Below are 19,200 nucleotides of genomic sequence, written 5' to 3' on the forward strand. Positions count from 1 at the left end.
CTGAATACTATATGTTGTTCCCTGGGTAATGAAGAGAGACTGCAATGCAACAGACTGCTGCTGAATGTCACATAGTGTTCTTTAAATTTGTCGCACACCTTCAAAAGAACTGGGACTATTGCGGATGTGAATAGGGCTTCAACTGGACAATTTTCACCACCTTTTATGTTATTTTTATGCAAAACTATGCTTTTTTAGGCACGTTTCATGAATGCAGGTTTAATTTTAATTACCTTTAAAAATAACCTGCTCCTCTGTAAATATATGGATAATAGACCTAATTGGCAAAGGAACTTGGCACGGATCAAACCGACCCTGGTGCAGAAAAGCAAAGGGTTGGAGCTGCTGTGAAAACTTGATAACTTTTCAAATGAGCTTGAACTGTCAAGTGAGAGAGGGCTGCAAAATAAATGTGAATTAGTTTTTAATATTCTGGTAATAAATGTCAAAGCGCCTGCACATCACATCTGTACATGATGTGACTGCAGATGACAGATTTCCCAGACATGTTACCTCTCCTCCCCTCAACTCGCTCTTTTTTTTTTTGTGTTGGGGTTTTTGTTTTGTTGGGAAGTGACAGAGGGTTTAATCAAGAAAGCAGGCAATTCATCAATCCTAAAGAAGGCGCCTGTACAACCCTGACAGAGCGCACATGGTTTTAGACCAACTCGAACCTGGCCAGCTGTCAACCCACACACACACACAGAGACACACACACGCACATGCACACACACACACGCGCGCACACACACACACACACACACACACCAGAACCACCACCACGCTAACAATTAACACAAATAGGCTGTCGGCTACGACCTCACACTTGGTCTGCAGGCTATCACATTGTTAATGAAGGGAAGTTGCGTTCTCTCACATTCACAATGTGAGGCTGGGAGGTTGACGAGTGCACAGTCTGAGGCAATAAAGCAGGAACCTTCTCAGGAGAACTCCATTAAAGGTTAGATCCTCTTTTCTTTTAAAATCTCACCCAGTGATGAAGAGACACATAAAGGTGGAGGAAATAGGGAGTGTGTGCGATTACAGAGGACAGTTTCTGGTGATAAATGATGATTGCTGGCAGCGTACTGTATCTGCATGTTCTTCACTGTCACTCAAACCCCGTCCCAGTGGACGAATCGCACACCAAATGCCACAAGCCATTCGGCTGTGTGTTAATGTCTGCTCCTTCAGGGGCGCGCTTTGCACTATCTTAACTAACTTATAATGTGACTGTCACAGCAGCACAATAATGTATTAATCAATTTCTAATAAATTATTTCTATGTGTTTTTATGTTAATATGAGTAGTGGCATACTGAAAAAAAACAAAATAAACAAAACAAAAAAAACAGTGTTGAGCAATTTGAATTTAGAAAGAGACTTTCAAATGAAAGAAATTATTTGAAATTTAAACATGTCCTTATAGAGTGCATCTGCATCATGTAAACAAAGCCCTATTGATCATTTAGTAATTGTTGTTAAATGCCTAGATGGCAGAATGGCAGTGCAGGGTGTAACGTGGATAACTGGTGTGGCTGTGGCTTGGGTGTGCCTCTGCTGGGGAAGCAGGAGGATTCCTCACCACATGGTGTCTCTCTCCAGCTGGATAAAACCTGCCCGCCTCGTTCACCTCGTCTGAATCACACACTCTTAAGGCTAGACCGCCTCAGCCAGCCTCTGACTGTACGGGCCGGGCCGTCATCGCTAAGCTCTGCTTCCAAACGAATTAGCCTTTCTCCTGTTTTAGTCACGGAGTATTGTAGCTGAATTCCTACTCGACAAAGAGAAGGGGAACTCGTCCAGCGCCGCGTACAGTACAGATGTAAGTATGGCGTGTGATGAATCATCTTTGACAGCTGTTAAATGTTCTCTTGAGTGTAATGCGGAGCTCCTCTGGGAAGCCACGTTCACTCAGATAAGCACGGCTCTGTACAGTACCCATCAGTGAGGAAATCTAGACGTACAGCATTTGTAGATCAAGTACCAGAGAAGCTGTCTCTGCACACAGGTGGAGATTACACCGTTTGTAAAGGCATGCAGTGTATTGTAGAAAGCATAATTCCTGGATAAATAACTGTTACCAAAGACTGAACCTGTTATCTAAACATATAAGGCCCTTTCTTCAAATAAGCTGCCTTAAAGTGAGAGATCTACAGTGTAAGAAACGAAAATAACACAGGGAAAACTGTTAAAAGCCTATATAGAGGCTGTCATAAATGCTGCTGACTTATATACATTGAAAGTGTGAGACAGTTTACCTGACATGGTGTAGATGCCACTGCTCTGGTGCTGATAGTCAGGCTTGCTGGTGGTCTTCCTGCTGGGTTTGGTGGGGCAGAAACAAAGCAACAACGCTCTGTTAATTGACCAATGCTATGTAACTCACTGACATGTTAAAAAATGCATTTCTCTGAGAACAGAATATAATGCATAAGGCCACGCGTGCAACATCAAGGACACATATTTCACAAAGAAACAACGCGTGACAGACAATTATGTTCAAAGAGACATTTCTCACACATTAAAATATAATGATTTAGCATCAAGAAGCTGTTTCACCCCTTATTCAAATGGCATTCTCATCTGTATATAGACAAAACAGAATAGGTAAGGTACACACTGACATAGGGGGCTGAATCTGAAGAGGTGAAATACAGTAAAAGTTAAACCGTGCCTCGGCTGCCCAGGGCCTCGAATAGACCTTTAACGGCGGTTTCGGAGCAGCATCTTGTTAATTCTGGAGGAACTGAGCGATTCTATTATTCAAGGGAAGTCTGTTTTTACCGTTCCGTGGCCTTGTATTACAGAAAACAGCATGGAATGCACTTCGCGGGCAGCCGAAGTTAACAAACCATATAAGATTGAAATCCTCATCAATCAAGCTATCATGAATTACACCCTGTGACTCACCCCCACGGATCGATAAATCCACAGCAAGCACGGAAAAAAAAAAATCAGAGCTTCAAGAGAGCTGCATAATGTGACATGCTTTGAAGGTAAAATGAGCTCCAGAGTGGCATTATAAAACAAATTATCTTATAATGATAATGCGGAGCAAAGTACTTGGCAATATCATTAAAATGGGAATAGCTTTGATTAGAGGATACGCGGGAATAAGAGGTTTTTGTTGAAGAAAGAGAACAAGGTGGAGAGGATCTTGAAGGAGAAGACGCTACTGAATCAAAAAAGAGGAGATAAATAGATTTTGGAAGTTTGAGCAAGTTTGAAGTTGCATATGATAAAGTGTGTTTTGTGTGTCCATGTTCTTTATTTGGTCTGTTTATGGATAACACAATCAATCTTAGCGTGAGGTTGGGTGTGAAATCTAAATTCTTAAAATTTAAGACTAATGGCAGATCTGCATATTCTGTGGGTGATGCTACTGTGCGTGAGTTGTGGCTTTCACAGCCTTATCTCTTCGCACGAGATAAATAAATGCAATAATTTCCATCAAGAGCAATAAAACAAGACTTCTGACAGGCTGTGGTATTTATGAGCTGAAGCCTGCAACTCAGATTTATTTGCAATGAAAGGGTCGACTTTTCTCCTCCTCATTTACATCAGCATTTGGCCATGTTAAATCCAGGCCAATGGTGAATTTTTAAAAGGTTGGCATCAATCTTGCGGGAACGATTGCCACATTCAATGCAGACTTCTTTTACCTTGCAACCTGCAAAGGTTGATTCCACTGCTGAGAAAGAAAGGTACATATCTTTCAAAGCGCCGAGACATTCCATAAACTGATAGAGTGGAGGGAAAATGGTTTAGATGGTATTTTTTTAGGCATCTGTGTATAGTTTGTATTTATCCGTTGATACTGAGAAGGACCATGAACAAAGAAAACATATTCCAATAAAGCATCATTCATTTGTTGAAATATCTCCAGAATGGTAGGTTAAAAAGGAACAATATGTTGAAAAAACACCTATCTATCTATCTATCTATCTATCTATCTATCTATCTGTCTATCTATTATCTATCTATCTATCTATCTATCTATCTATCTATCTATCTGTCTATCTATTATCTATCTATCTATCTATCTATCTATCTATCTATATATCTATATATCTATATATAAAAAATATGTATCTCCAAATGAACAAAACTTTAATTTCCATCAGCTTTTCAAATGGAAGTGTTCTGTAAAATAATTATTCACTCTCCATACAAATAAGAGCAAATGTGGCCCTTAAATCATGAAAACTCTGAAGTGTGTGAAAGCAGGAAAGTGTGTACATAAAGTCTTTTTCTACAGCCAACCTCTAGGGCTGCCATACCCATCTGTTTGAAACAGAAAACTGTCTCAATCCAAATTCGGTGACTTCTAAATACAATTTTAGGTGCATTGGAGAGGGTAACATATGGCAAATCAATTAGAGAACTAATTCTTAAAACAAAAACATGGCAAGTGCATTGCTAATCAACAGCAGTGGTTGGGCTCATATTACGTTGGCCACTGGAGTTTTGACAACAATTAATCCTCATTTCAGGCAAGGAGAGCCATATTGACACATATTCCTAATTTGAATATTCAATTATAGTGTAGTTCCTCATCAAATTAGTGTAAAACTGGGAACATGGCCTACAAGATTTACGCAATTACAACACCGATCAAGAGTCTTACGGTCCCATGAGTTAAAATCATATTAGTACAGCGGTGCAAAGCAGTGCACTAAGGACTGCTTGATAACATGAATTACAGGTCGAACAGAGTTTTTCATATGTTCATTCATATGTTGTTCCACGTGGAATAAGGAAACAAAGTTGTCTACCTAAAAAAAGAGAGAGAGAGAGAGAGAGAGAGAGAGAGAGAGGGAAGGGAAAGGAAGCTGTGTGAGACAGTGGGGACAGACAAGTGGTAGTCTGTAGAGAGGCAAGACGAGGATGAGAGTAATATCAGTGAAGAGCCAGAGCTGCGATCCAGAGAGTTAGAAGCTCTTGTTTTGACACACATCCAGCCTTTCCCGTGACAACATCTCCACACCTTCCTCTATGTGCCGACACTGCTGCTTTGTGGGAGCTGCTTTCTCACCCATCATTATCCTCCTTTAAGCTCGGTGTCAGGTGTTGAAAAGAGTATCTCTCTGAATTCGGCGGCAAATCACCGAACGGTCTGAGCCCATCAGATCTCGGCTGATCATTCTATCATTTGCGGCACCGCTCTGCGTCCCTTTTGCATCGATCGGAGATACTTTCGCAACTTTTAAGAACACAGCGAAAATAATGAATCGGATTGCGCTAAAAAGAAATGATTGTTTCCCCCCGACATTTCAGACGGAGAGATCTGTCACACAGCACACTGACAGTCACGGTGTCTCTTTCTCTCAAGAGTCATGTGCAGTGGGAAGTCTTGGTTAACCAGCGAGCAATGAAAGCAGATACAATGCTCCTGCAGAGCCGCAACAATGTGCGGAGTGTCAAAAGCAGAAGACAGTGCAATACAAAACATATTGATATGCATGCCAATCCTGACACTGATGACTCTCTAGGCTTCACGTGTTAAAGCAACAGCCAGCTATGCAACGGGGAAAAAGACACTTGGCCTTGACATTTTTATCGTCGGGCCGTTTGATTTAAAAAGTGTCCATGTGTACAATAGGCTATTATTCTAAGAGAAATGTCAAAAACCTTGATTCTGAGGGAAGGGAAAGAAATTGCAATATTAGGACAAGGCTAATTTATGCTACCAGTCACTGTAGAGGTCAGATATCAGCCTCAGCAATGACAGTTTTATCAGGAGAACAAATGGCAGTGTTGGCCAGGAGAAGGAGGGGGGGGGGGCGGTGGTACTATAGTGGACACATTAAAAGGCTGACCGGATGGTACAGGTTTTTCACATTATAAAGTCAGAGAGCGGCGATATGGTCTTTCTTGACAGAAAGCAAGCCAAAGTGGTTGACACCAGACTGAAGCCATGAATCAAATGGGAGCGCTGCCGCTGGTTCAAACGCTTTGGACAAACTTGATAAAGAGCCATTAACACACGCAGGGTTCAAAAGCATTTGGACAACAGGCCGCTACAGTCGTCTACAGCGGCAGTTTTAGTGGCTCAATATGGTGCGACAGCCTGAGCCAATAAGAAATAAGAATTTAAATTTGGGTATTTTTCCTTTTTTTACTTTGACTGAAATTTTACATGTTGACACCTGTTAATACCCAATTCCAAAATTTCAAAAATAATTGGGCATTACTGAGAAAATACGCATTCTTCTCTTAATTCCTGAAAAACGTACACGGATATATTTGATTTTCAACTGACAATAATGATGTGTAAGCGGCACAATGCAAATCAATACCTAAATACAATACCGCAGTCTGGATGTAATCACTGTGCGCATCACACACTGAATAAACGCCTCATGACGCAATGCCCAGCGGTTACTGTAGTATACTGCAGCTCCATACTGCTGGAAAACCTGCCTTGTGGTTTACGTTTGTACACAACTCTAACAAGCTCCCGCTGCCTGAGGCAACTTAACATTTGAGAGGGATCACCGCAGCTTTCAAAATTATAAGGGTCATTAAAAATTTACACATTATTGACTGTATTTAAAACATCTTTTCCACTGACTGTAAAGAGCACTTAAATTTAAGAGGTGCTATTCTCCGAAGGCCATAAAGTTGTTATAGATAGCCCCAAGGAGGCATGGAGGAGAGAATTTTCACATGCTGCATATGAATAAAGCACAGCCGAGTGATGCTACACAGACAGTAACATTGTGCTACTGTACTGTACTTTAGCAATCTGTGACTGGAGAGCAACTGCTTATAAATCACTGCGTCAAACCCTCTAATCTGTGACTTTAAAAAAAAAACAGAAATATCTATGGCTATATGAATAGCTGTCTAAAGTCTGTGTAACTACACAGAAAGGATGCCAGTTTCCAAAGATAAATAGCCAAAGAATTGGCACTGTCTAAATTGGCAAGAGCTTCTTCTGCCCACAGTCCTGTCCTTATGTGTCAGTGCATTATGGATGGAAATACACTAAAAAGAAGACTCTCTCACTGTGGCATGAATTTTAATGTTAATACAAAAACAGGAGCCTGTGATCTCAGCAGGGATCAGGAGGGGGTGTGAGTTGCTTCGAGGTGCAATTTATTCCAACCCCAATGCCTCACCAACTTGAAAGTGGGCTTCAAAAGAACTGAGGATTACCGGTAACAGTTGCAAGAGGGCATATGGCCTGAGCTCTCGCCATCATTTCAAGATCAAAGATTATTGACCATCAACCAGCAAAATATGGACGATTCGCAAAACTCCACTTCTCAGTTGTACTCTGTGAAATCGCAGTTTCAGTTTGAACTTACTTTTGGAATTCACGGCTGACCATTTTATTGTTCTTATCCCCCTGAGTTGCACAGCGGCTCGATTCCGAACACTCCCGTTGGCATTCGCCACTCTGGCGTATGTTGTGGTTTTTAAGTGGTTTTTACTCATCCCAGCGCTGGATGGCAAAGCACAGCACTTCAAGCTGGCGAACGCACCGGCGCCCGTGCCAAGCTCCCCTCTCCGCAGCGCTGCCACGCCGAAAGGAGTCTCAATTGTTTATTTACAATTTGCTGTGGAAATCCCCAGTTCTTCGTTGCGATAAATAATTGAGCTGTTTGATCTGGACACAGTACAAAGGGCTGCTCCTTCTGTCTGGGCCTGAGGCGGAGGAAGACTGAGCAGCTGAGAGGAGGGGGGGGGGGGGGGGGACGCTCCAGCATGGCGGAGATCTCGGAGCTCTCCTCCCTTCCTCTGCAGCTGTCTCTCCCTCTCCGGGCTACGGCTCTTCCTCTCTGTCTGCGCAGTACAACACTCCTGTCACCGCAGTCAGAGAGCGACCTGCCTCTGCCTCCTGGGACACACCACAAATAGCAGGAGTTTAGCCCTCATTGAACTCATGTTCTTGTTCAGGGGATCCTGTCTAGTTATCCTGTCTCTCCAGTTCACCCTCGCTACCTCTTTGTCCAGCCGCAACCTTTACAGCAGATTGCCCGCCAGTGATCAATGGCTTGCGTCTTCATTGTCATACATACAGTCAGCACACACAAGTACAATGGGCGTAAAATGAAAAGAAAGCAAGAAAGTTGAACTTCAAGAGGCACTGTTGAATATTCTGGTATGACATTACCTTGCTGTGGTGGGTTGTGTGTCACTGTTAGCTGTGGTGGGGCCTCTCTGGGATGACTGATGCTGAAGGACATCTCCCACTCGGTACCATATCCCCATACTGTTTACCTCACTGCGTAAAGATAAATGAACTTGTAAAGAGTTTATCATGCTTAGTTTAAAACAGCATAAGTGAGCAATCCTTCTCATCAAATATCATGCAATTTTTTGTGCGTAAAAGCAAGATTGACTGATAAATAAACATTCATTCATGTACTTTACCAGGACCAAACAGCTCACCCCATACAAGTGTAGTTAACCAGATGGTGCTTGGACTTCCCAACGATCTGAATGTCGTATACGGCGGTCTCGGCAGCTGCAAGAGGGCCGAGCTTCACACAGAGCCTCCTCTTCCTCATGGCAGTCTCCTCTGATGAGGCAGGAACACATGAGATGAGGCCGTCAGGCAGGAGCCACAGGCCGGGTGTTTAGCAGCAACTCAGCTCTATCTTCTCTGGGTTTCCAGCTAAAAAAAAAATCTCTGCACTTTTTGATCCTCCAAGAGAAATATGCAATCGGAAATCGCACTCACACTTTGTTCACTCTGGTATTTAGTCATTACCAGTCTCAGGATAAGGGATGAACTAATATCAGTTTCTGGGTGACTTGCTATGCTCAAAGGGAAATGACTGGACAGTGGAAAGCCACAAAATCCACATGTATTATTATCATTTTCATCATTTTAGTAGGTAAAATGACAGAAGCAAGTGAACCCTCCATCAGCTATAGTGCACAACAGGGATTTAAACTGGATATTCTAGATAGAATCTCATACATAATGTCACATGTATACATTAAACATGGATTCACATAAAGTAATAAAACATTAAATTACACCATAGCCAAACAAAACATAATCTCTTTTCTTCATTCTGGCAAAAAAGCATTGCCATGCCTTCCTATATTGCATCTGTGGCTCGCTCATTTATTTCCCCAGCAGCACTAGAAAGTGCAGTGTAAATGCAATGATAATAAAAATAATAAACAAGCTGTCCTCACTCCCCACACCAAAATATTATTACATTTCCAAGGCATGGATAGTGAGGGGGAAATACATAGCACTCAAAAAGCACTAAAGCATTGGGGAATGCATTTCATTAATATTAGATAACCCCCATCCACTCGTCCTCTCCCCAAATAAATACATAAATAAATAAGCCCCTCATAAAGAAAAGCACAGCTCCAGCTGAGATAAACAATGACTCATGATTCTCTTCTCTTGTACCTCCAGGGCAAAATGTTTATTTTATTCCCACAGTCTACCATAAATTAAGCTAACCTGCACCCATAAAACATTCACTATCTCAAGCAAAGCTGCCCCAGAGGACCTCCGCATAAGCTGGTTTGAGAGGGAAAACAAGGAGAGGGGTAGAGAGCTTGTGGTTGGTATTGACTGTTTACTTACTCGTGTCTACTGTTTCTTGTACAGGTGTGAAGCCCTCTGGCAATGTGTCCTTAATGTCAATCAGCCTCATGTCCACAACAACATCGCCTTGCTGGCTCTAACGGGGAACAGGCAGCAAATTTAAAGTCAAGTCCACCGTATGCAAATTCAACTTCAAAAGGACAGAGAGCAAGAAAAAGAAAAGGTTACTCATTTTTTGGAGGGCTCAGGAAAGAAAATGTAGAGATAATGGATTCAATGATTTACTAAAAGCTCGGGAAGTCTCTAAAGAGAAGGGTTGACAAAATAGCGGAAGTAATGACTCCCTAATAGCTTTTTTTTTTTTTTTTTTTTTTTGCATCTGTGAACTTGTAATCATTCTCAACCTTTGGAGAGAAACTGTGGGATGATGTGAGACAGGCCAGGCGGCCTGATCAACAGAATGGGACTGGTTAAAAACAATCAGGGACTGTGTAGTTGACATTTTCAAGCATGACTCTTCCCTGCCTCCCATTACATTTTCATTTTTTGCCATAATAAATTGCAATAATACACAGCGGCAGTAGAGAGTGGGGCGAGCGAGCCGTGACTTGATGCGTCCGAAAGGCTGGATTCCACTGCTACAGTTGCCCGACAGTCATTACCATTAGAGACATTTTTTATTCATAGTTTTTATACTGACTTAAGGAGGAATATGGATGAATGTTATTACTATGCATGGAACCTTTTTTAGTTTTTTTCCCCCTTTTGCTGGAGAGATTTTTCCCATCAGGACCTGACAAAAGGGCTATCTACCTCCAACCTAGAGTATGATAAATCACAAACTATTTACTTCCCCCCACATAATTCAGGGGCTAATTTTACAGAATCTGTTTTTGTCATAGACAATTACAGTGGGAGCTCCATTGACTGGCAGACAAAATAGCCTTTGTTGATGGCTCTGTCATGTTTTATTTGTGTCAAAGTCTTTAAAACAATGTGGACACACATTTTAAGATAATATACAGGAACTAGGAGAAGGCGATTTGTGTGCTATATACTAAACTGAGGACCAGATTGAGCTCAGGCATGAGGCAGCTGGTGCCAAGCTGCCTGGCTTTTAGAGGACATCAAAGAAAGACTTGATTGATATTTAGAAAATGAGTTGATGCAAAATAACGACAAAACTATGAACAATTGAAAATAATGCAAAAACGGAATCTTTTACAATACTGTTTACAGTATCTACCTGCAACTAAGGAGAATAAATGAATAGACTGACACAACTTAGTGAATAGTAGGGCACATGAGCTAAGGTTAGAGAGGCTGATAATGAGTGTACCTGTATATGGCTACAGCTGACAACCATGCAACAACACACCAGCAGTAGCAGCAGAAGCAGCAGTAATAACAGTGTGACATAAAAGCTATGAGTAGATGGACTCTTCTAAAAGGCATTAAAAAGGTAAAATGGAGCAATTACTGTTCAGGGACTATGCAATCCAGAATCACCAACAGCAATGCTATTGGGCAGTGAGAAGCTAAAATGGCCTAGCAGCTATTATACTGCGGGGAACATCCAAAGATCATTCAATTCACAGAGGAGTCTTCACTGCTATTCAAATTATAGAAGCTCTATTTACAACCATATTGAAAGGGCCTTTTGATGTGTCATTTCTTATAAAAAAAAGTATTTTCATATTCAAAATTTCAATATTTTGGATGTGTGCAACAACTTTGAAGAATCACTGGTTGGTATCCAAATTCTCTACAGGGACGGTGTTAATTGAATAAATTGGAATAGTTAAGATACAGCTCATTGTTATTTCATGAATAAACATAAATAATATTCTCTGGAGGACCCACAACATGAAAAATATCTCTCACTGAGGTATTATTCCTCTAGAATATGCATGCAAATACATAATACGTAGAAGTTAAAAATTGCATTGGCAATGCTTGGCCTTTTAAATGGGACTTTCGGTGATCAAAGTGCTGCATAGAAATATTCCAGTGACAGAAAACTAAGGTAACCGCTGGCAAAAAAGGTGTTGCAGATGAGGTGTTACTGGAGAATGCATAGGGAAAGGGAGAAGTTTACATTCGCACGTACATTTTTTCTGGTGAAACAGAGGTAGCGGGTGACCTTGGATTTGAATAAGCCGTCCTTCCACAGGTCGGCGTCGGAGCCATCTGTTGTTTGTGCAACCTACGTGAAAAAAGAGAGGAAAAAAAAAAAACAAGGAGAGAAAAACATGCAGGAGGTGGGATAAAGTTAATGTATGTATGCCATGAGCGTGTTGCTTTTGCCTCTTCCCTTGCATACTAGCCTTAATTAACGCATGCCTGCACTAGCGCTCCATCTCATTAGTGCTCTGTGTGGGTAAAGGAGTCTTAGCCTCCAAAAAGGTGGCTAAAAATATCATCCCTCGGGACCAGGCTGATTAAAGACGCCCTGACAAAGATCTGCTCTAATAAGGAAAACCAAACTTCACTGTGCATCTATGGCAATGCAGGGATTATATTTGGTGTAAATATGGAATATATCTTTTTAAAAACCTACTGTAGTCTCCCTTGAGCATCCACTGACAGATGTCCTCATTTTTGAAGAGGTTTTATTTGTTTCTATGTTGATTTTCAAGACACTAGTAAACTGAGAACATTGTGTACATGCACCTTGAATAGTCACGCTTCACTAACCCCTGTGTGGATTCAATCTATTATTTAATGAGACAATTCTTCTAAGAATAAATTACTGAGGATTAAAACCAATTTCATGTGTGTGCCTAAATAAATCTAAATCCAAAGAATTGAGCCGCTTGTCCTCTTGTAATGGGCTCATTCACAGTTGTAAATGATCAGTGGAGTTGGTAAAAATACAATAGATTGCATCATATTGATAGCTTGTGGCCACCACAAGTCAAGCTCAAGGTCTTCCAGAGCATCGCTATGTAAATGTAAGTATGCGGACAGGAATGATAAAGCAAAACATAACCTGCAGACTGCATCACAGAGACTCTTCCATCGTTCGAGCAAATATGCTTGGCTGAAACGTCATGTTCCATTGGCTATCATGTGAGAATCACCTAAATAACTGCCAGACTTATTTTCTGAAGGGATCCTTTACAAAGAAGAGTCAATCTAATGAGGTTCATTCAAATGAAGAAGTCATAGATCTCTGCACCCACCCACACACATTACCCCCTTGACAATAATGATGAATGACCCTGGTGACTGGGTGGGGGAAACGTGGCATGGAGAGATTCATGCAAAACCACCACTGACTAGATGGGATGAGAGCGCTGACTAGAGAGGGGGAACAGGGATAGATAGCGGGATGAGAGGGAGAAAGAGCAGAAGATGAGCAGAGAGAGAGAGGGATTGCGGGGCGTCTCCAACGGCAGCGCTGTGAAAGGTCCCAGAAGGAGCCTATACATCACCAGCCTCCCTCTTCCTTACAAGACAACCCGTCTTGGCCACTTTTTCCAGGTCAGTAGCCAGCGCATCCTGTCAGCGTAAACAAAGGGCTAGCTTTGTGAAACCCAAAGTCAAGTTGAGGAGTAACGAGGGCACGGTCCTCCTAGGAGGCACCTCAGGCATCATCCTGCCACAGCCCCCGGCAGCAAGGAGGCGACGCAGCCTGAATGTGAAACGCCAACTGCCGAGCCACAGCGGAGAAGGCGTGAGTAAAGTTGCGGTGGCTCTTCTCTAGTATTTTCAAGTCCGCCATTGTCTGGCTCCATCTTCACACAGGACTCAATAAAGAGAAAGCTACATGTCTGACAAAAAAGAGATATCACAGCTCCGAGTTGAAATTGATCTTTGAAATATGATCGTATCATTTGATTTGAAACCCGCTGACAGATTCGACTGCCAATTCCTGAAATATTCCGCTTAGGGTGATCTGAAAGCCTGCTGTGAAGCAAGTCTTTAGGGGGGTGCTGGAAATGTTCCTGTGAAGGATCTCAGGAGACAAACACCACCAGTGAGTTAGTATGAAGCCCTGCGAGGCAGAGATGTAACTAAAAGGATATAAAGGCATACAATCAAGAATCTCTGGGGAGAAAAGATAACAGAGTCACAGGGAAACAAACCAGTCCTTCCAAAGAGGAACAGAAAAATGCTTCTTTGGATCTTATCTTAAAACAGAAAATAGGTAAACTGACTTCTCACTATATTAAGCAACTACAACTGCATTACTTTGAAAAAGTTCTCTGACTTAAGTGCCACCTGCTCCTCATAAAAAAAGAAAAAACATGTTATACACCTATTTCACATCTTGCTACAACATAGGCTACAACTGGTCTCACTTTCCAGCATGCTATCCATCTATTGATGGTGTGAATAAGTTGCTACTGTAAATGACGCTCCCTCCAGTGCCAACAAGGAGCCATCTAAGGTTTGTATACCCATTCACCGGACGTCCCAGCCAATTACACAGGACTCAGATCTCCAGCTGGTACTATGCTTCTTCAAATAAACTTATGCTACAGTAATGAATTCATGAGGGTAGTATGTCAAATGCTCAGGTGAATTTGAATTACACACGTATCCCCTTTGCAACCCCTTGCAGAGCGTGTGTGTGAGTGTGTGTGTGTGTGTGAGTGTGCTCAAGGTGTTTGATGTGGGGTGGCTGCTGGTGCTTCAGCAAAAGCTCCTCATCCCAGTGGAGCGGTGTTTGATCTGGGCCTGTGCTCTCTTGTGTTGGAACAACCTGCTCAAGTTCAGAGATGTGAGCGCACTGTATCAGAGAGCAAAAGAGTTAATCAGCCCCTTGATCTGCTGTGCAAAAAGTACAGAATGGTAAGCAGTCACCATTGAGGATATATTCAAAAAGAAGTCTAGTATGAAAGGGAAAGGAAAAAAATCAATACAGCATAATATCCTGAGAATTCCCCCCTCGGTACTGTATTGGCACGCTGATGCCAAGTGTTGATATTTTTGTTTGTATTTCAAGTGTATAGATGAAAGACCACATAGTGATGTTGAAAAGATGTTCTTGAAGATGGGGGAAATGCACTTTAAATAGTGCTTCAGAGTCTGAAAGGCCTTGAATTTTATCTTGTAGGCTGACTTGTACTTGACTTTTTATTCATGGGCATAATTTTGACATTTTATTACCTTAAGGGATATTGAGCTTTTTTTTTTTTTTTACAAAAGTCAAATAAAACAACGGCAGAATGCAATATGCCACAGTGCTGAAAATCACAAAATATCATACCATCAAAGGTATCACTTAGGCTAAAGACAATAGTGTATTGTAACTCTGTTAAGTTTCAGACAGGCTGTCCCAAACAAGTGTTACTTTAAATGGACAAACAAAACAAAGTAAGCTATACTGCCAACCGACCAGAAAAACGGAGGGTTGGGGGGGACCAACAGGCAGTTACTAAACAACTAAACACAGATTCTTATAGACTACCTAGATCCAAATACATAGGGAGAAATAAAAAAAAAAAAAACAGACTTTGCAGACTTTACATTATGTTCATTGTGATTGATGTGACTGCTTTGTTTGCACTTAACAACTGCTATCTCCTATATAGTCTTCTAATTCATTTTTCATGACTTGCAACCACAAACGAAAATTCCAAAAAGTAGCTTAGTAAACATTAGTTATGGCATGTAATAAATGGCATTTTGAATGTTTATTTTGTTTAAAATAAATGTTTCATTCTTTGCACTTGACCGCAGAAATTGTTTCATGATGTTTATTAATATTTCGGCACTGGTGATGCCAAATTTGATGGTAGAAATCTGGATCCATCAACTAACTCCTGTACTACTTGGCGGTTGACATGAAGAGTATTTAGAAGTTAGCCGACATCCATTACAGAGGAAAACCAAAGCCGATAACAGCCTGTGACTAGGTGTAAGCCCTGCAGAACACGCTCAGTATTTGCACATCAACTGAAATGTATTGCAGCGCTGGAGCAGCGGAGCAGGAAGTCTGATGGGGTTTCTCTCTGTTTGTCACTGCTGTGTAGTGTGTGTGTGCAGTCTCCCTGCCAGTGGCTCCATTTCAATGCCAACCCACCATCATCTGCCAGAGATTACAACAAACAGGGTATGTAGGGTGGAGCAGGAAGAGGAAAAAAATGTGGATGGGAGAGGGAGGGATTGGGGGCGTAGGGTGAACGCAAGAAGAAGAGTGGATAGGGAGGGAGAGAGGAAGAGAGATCTGCCCTTGAGCTTGTTTTGTGCTTTGTTAAACTCACAAACACACTCTCTTCTCTTCCTAACAAGCCAAAAGTTTCCATAAACCAGTAGATGCTCTGTCCTACTTTACTTGCTCACAAAACCAGGATACTGCTGAGGTTGTTGGGGTATCAACCCGTCTTCACGTGAGTATAAAGCAGATATGGGGACAAAGTTACATGACTGCGGTGGGCATCCGCCAAAGATCATTAAACCTTAGCCTCTGGTGTGTCTGGAATACGAGTGGCAACAAATAATAATGTCGGGAAGTGGAATCCCCCTAATCATCAAAGTAAACTCTATGAATAAGTCATCTAACAGCTCTAACAAAAACTCGCTAACACCTTGGAAGGCTGCCAGCTTCATGGTGGTGTGTTGCATTGTACACGTTTCTCATTAAACTACAACATAAAGCAAAGACAAAAACTTGGCAAAAATAAAAGGATTAGACCTAATCAATTCCGTCAATCAGTGATTGGCCATTTGGAGTTTGATTCTGTCATACTGCTGCCAAAAACATTCTTTAGCAGTTTGGTGGGATCGTTTCACAGACATAGATTAACACTAGTCCCAGATATTTCTTAATTCAAGAAAGAAGTTCAAAGAAAATAAACAGCCTTCGAGGCTTAATCCACGTCTATGAAACCAATCCTAAGTGTTTCAACAGTTCGAAACTAATACTCACGACATGGAAGCCATCAGGGGCCTTGTTCTGTGACGCGACCACTCCCACTGCAGTGATGGGCTCTGTGGGCAGCTGCTCCTCCGCTTTACTGTGATCCGACACTTCAGACATATCCAGGCTCTGTAAGCAAAGCATGAGTCCCTCAAAGATAATTTACTGCATTGGTGCACTGTTGCCGAAATACTGGAAGACCTTAGATTTAAGAAAATGATTTGAAGGGGCATTAAGCAATCCATGACCTGCATCAACCTCTATCAGTGACCAGTTTGTGCTATGGGGCAGTAAAAATCATACTTATTGCCTTTAAATTTGTAACATCTTTCATAACGTGAAAACCAAAACGCCAAATGTTATCTCCCTTCCTTTGGTGCCTCGATTCTGCGTTTGAGTGACCTTCTTTTAAAGCAACAGGACAGCTAGACTGGAGGAAACCATATCTTGCATCCTGAAACAGATTACACATATTTGTTCCCCTCTCAAATTCAACTTTAGATACACAGAGAGCCACAGTGTAAAGCTGTAAAAGGTTTGGTTATACGCTACATGCAATCTTTGAAAACAATGACCTGTATTTTGAGTTGTGATGGGTTATAAAAGTTTGAAAGAGGGTTTTACACCTACAAAGTCTTCTAGAGTAGCCTATATGTGAACTCACACCCAAAATGTAGATGGTGAAACAAAATGTGGCTTGCATCTTTAAGGCTCATGCAGGGAGAGTGGAGAAGGTTTGTCTTGGCTAGAATGACTAGAACCCCACAGTATTGACTTCTCCTGGCTTATTAGGATCTAGAAGAAAAAGTGGCCTCCTAATCCAGGATCCAATGACAAGTGAGACCAATGACAAAAAAGCATTCGGAGACCACCCAACGACTTCACCAAATCACAAATTAGGAGGAGCGATCACATATTTTCAAGGAAGTCCCAATCAATTGCTATCTATTCCTGTCTAAGGGAATTTTAGCCTAATGGGTATGCAAGCCTTTTACAGGGTAAGTGGCTTTGTAAAGGTTCCTTTGCAATTTTATTAGATTAGGTTTAAAGCATTCTTGTACTAACTGACAAAGTTGCTGCATTCAATCTTGATGTTTACAGAATCTATTGCAATTAAGTTGATCAAATTAGGGGATTTGCTCCAGAAACAGCTGTCTCTTTAACAAATGTTAGATAGCTGTACTTATTCAAATGAAACAGGATAGCAAATTAGCTAATAGAATGAAGGATCTCTTTCTAACATGAATTTGTTCACCATCAGTTCTGTTCTCTACCACAACATGATGGCTAAGACTCATCCAGTCAGACCAAAGGAAAACCATCTCAACTTGCCTCTATCCCCCAAGGACAAAAAATCACTGTAATATTGCTAGAAAATACACATAGGGACTTGTATAGAGTGTCTGTCATATTCAGTAGTGAGTTTATGGTGACCATAGTGTACTTAATGTATTTTCTACCTCCTATGATATCATAAAGGAATCTTATAGAGATACCATAGGAGATAAAAATATTCCTATAGGGAATTCATATATGGAATGTTATGGTGATATTATAATATTCCTCAAATATTCCTACAGGGTTTTTGCTGTGATATTTGTGTAGTATGACGTGAGTAACTGTAAGCTTTGCATGCTACTTTTTTATGTGATTGGATGTCAATAACTCTCATGCTAGAATCGTGACAAGATAAAACTCAATAATTGCAGCAAATTATACAATAAGTCTTTGGCTTCCTAATGAAAATTACTAGGCCATAATTTATTTTGTCTGTGCTATTTATTAGCGAGTTTATAATGACTTTATCTGTATTTCTATGTCCTATGGTATCCCTGTAGTATTCTTATAGGGACTTCGTGTTTGCTGTTATATTTGCATATAGGCATCTACAAATGCATAGGATTAGGCTACTCTAGCTGATTCTTCGTCAGGAATATCTCACGTGTTTCCAAATTATATGATAGGTAGAGCTACATTACTAACTTGCAGACATAATTACAACTTGATAAATGCAACTTCTTCAACCTCTGACAGTTGGAATGCGAGACAGGAGGAGCCATGAGAATATAAAATTATCTTGTATACCAAGAAGGCTTGCTCATATCTTAATAGCAATTAGGCCCACTGTAAACCATCAGAATCTATATGCACGGACAAAAATCTAGGTAAGAAAGATCATCATAATATTTTCCATTTCTTTTTGTAAATCATGTTTACCTGATTAAAATGTTGTCTCGCTCTTTGGAGCGCAGTCACCTTTTCAACTTCGGACTTAGAGACAGCGAACCTGCAGGAAGTAAATGCTTCCGGGTATTTATTCATTTTGTATCATTATGCATGAGTAATTATTAACCAAAACCAAAGTCTAGGCCTATCTCCGCACGGCAAGTGCAACTTCCCCTGCAGGCACGTCATGTCCTAGTCGAGGGTCCACCTGCACTGAACTGTCATAAACTAGAGGCACCCACCCATAGGTTCTTATCTTCAGCTTGAGGTTCATCACCTTGCTTTCATCGTGAGTTGTTCATGGGAAATCACAGGATGCACTGATGATTGTGTGCAGGATTCTGAGAAAAAAATAAAAAATAAAACAACTATAAGAATTGCTGGATAAAAGGCAAAATCATATGCCAACATTGAATGCACCACAGAAAGCACTGGACTGGAGACATTTCATTCACAGAATAAGAAGCAAGGCTTATGAAAGAACAATCAGAAGGCCTATAATGGTAAACATAAGTTTCAGATTCATTCATTTCCAGAATCTATGCACAGAGAATGGAGGCCGAGTATTCTTGCCA

The 19,200-nt window shown here is 41.2% G+C and overlaps 1 protein-coding gene across 1 annotated transcript in view; it reads right to left on the reverse strand.

Moving 5' to 3' along the window:
• The window catches only part of mvb12bb (multivesicular body subunit 12Bb), a 30,165-nt gene extending 13,646 nt beyond the window's left edge, over nucleotides 1-16,519 (reverse strand). Inside the window, exons 1-6 of the mRNA XM_071927880.1 lie at nucleotides 16,409-16,519; nucleotides 11,639-11,734; nucleotides 9,568-9,658; nucleotides 8,403-8,532; nucleotides 8,125-8,235; nucleotides 2,261-2,322 (exon numbers count right to left, since the gene is read on the reverse strand). Of these exons, the coding sequence (XP_071783981.1) occupies nucleotides 2,261-2,322; nucleotides 8,125-8,235; nucleotides 8,403-8,532; nucleotides 9,568-9,658; nucleotides 11,639-11,734; nucleotides 16,409-16,519 (601 nt within the window). The remainder of the gene's footprint in view (nucleotides 1-2,260; nucleotides 2,323-8,124; nucleotides 8,236-8,402; nucleotides 8,533-9,567; nucleotides 9,659-11,638; nucleotides 11,735-16,408) is intronic.
• Between the last annotated feature and the right edge of the window lie 2,681 nt (nucleotides 16,520-19,200).

This window comes from Centroberyx gerrardi, chromosome 8, assembly GCF_048128805.1.
Source record: "Centroberyx gerrardi isolate f3 chromosome 8, fCenGer3.hap1.cur.20231027, whole genome shotgun sequence".
In the NCBI taxonomy this organism is placed as follows: domain Eukaryota; kingdom Metazoa; phylum Chordata; class Actinopteri; order Beryciformes; family Berycidae; genus Centroberyx; species Centroberyx gerrardi.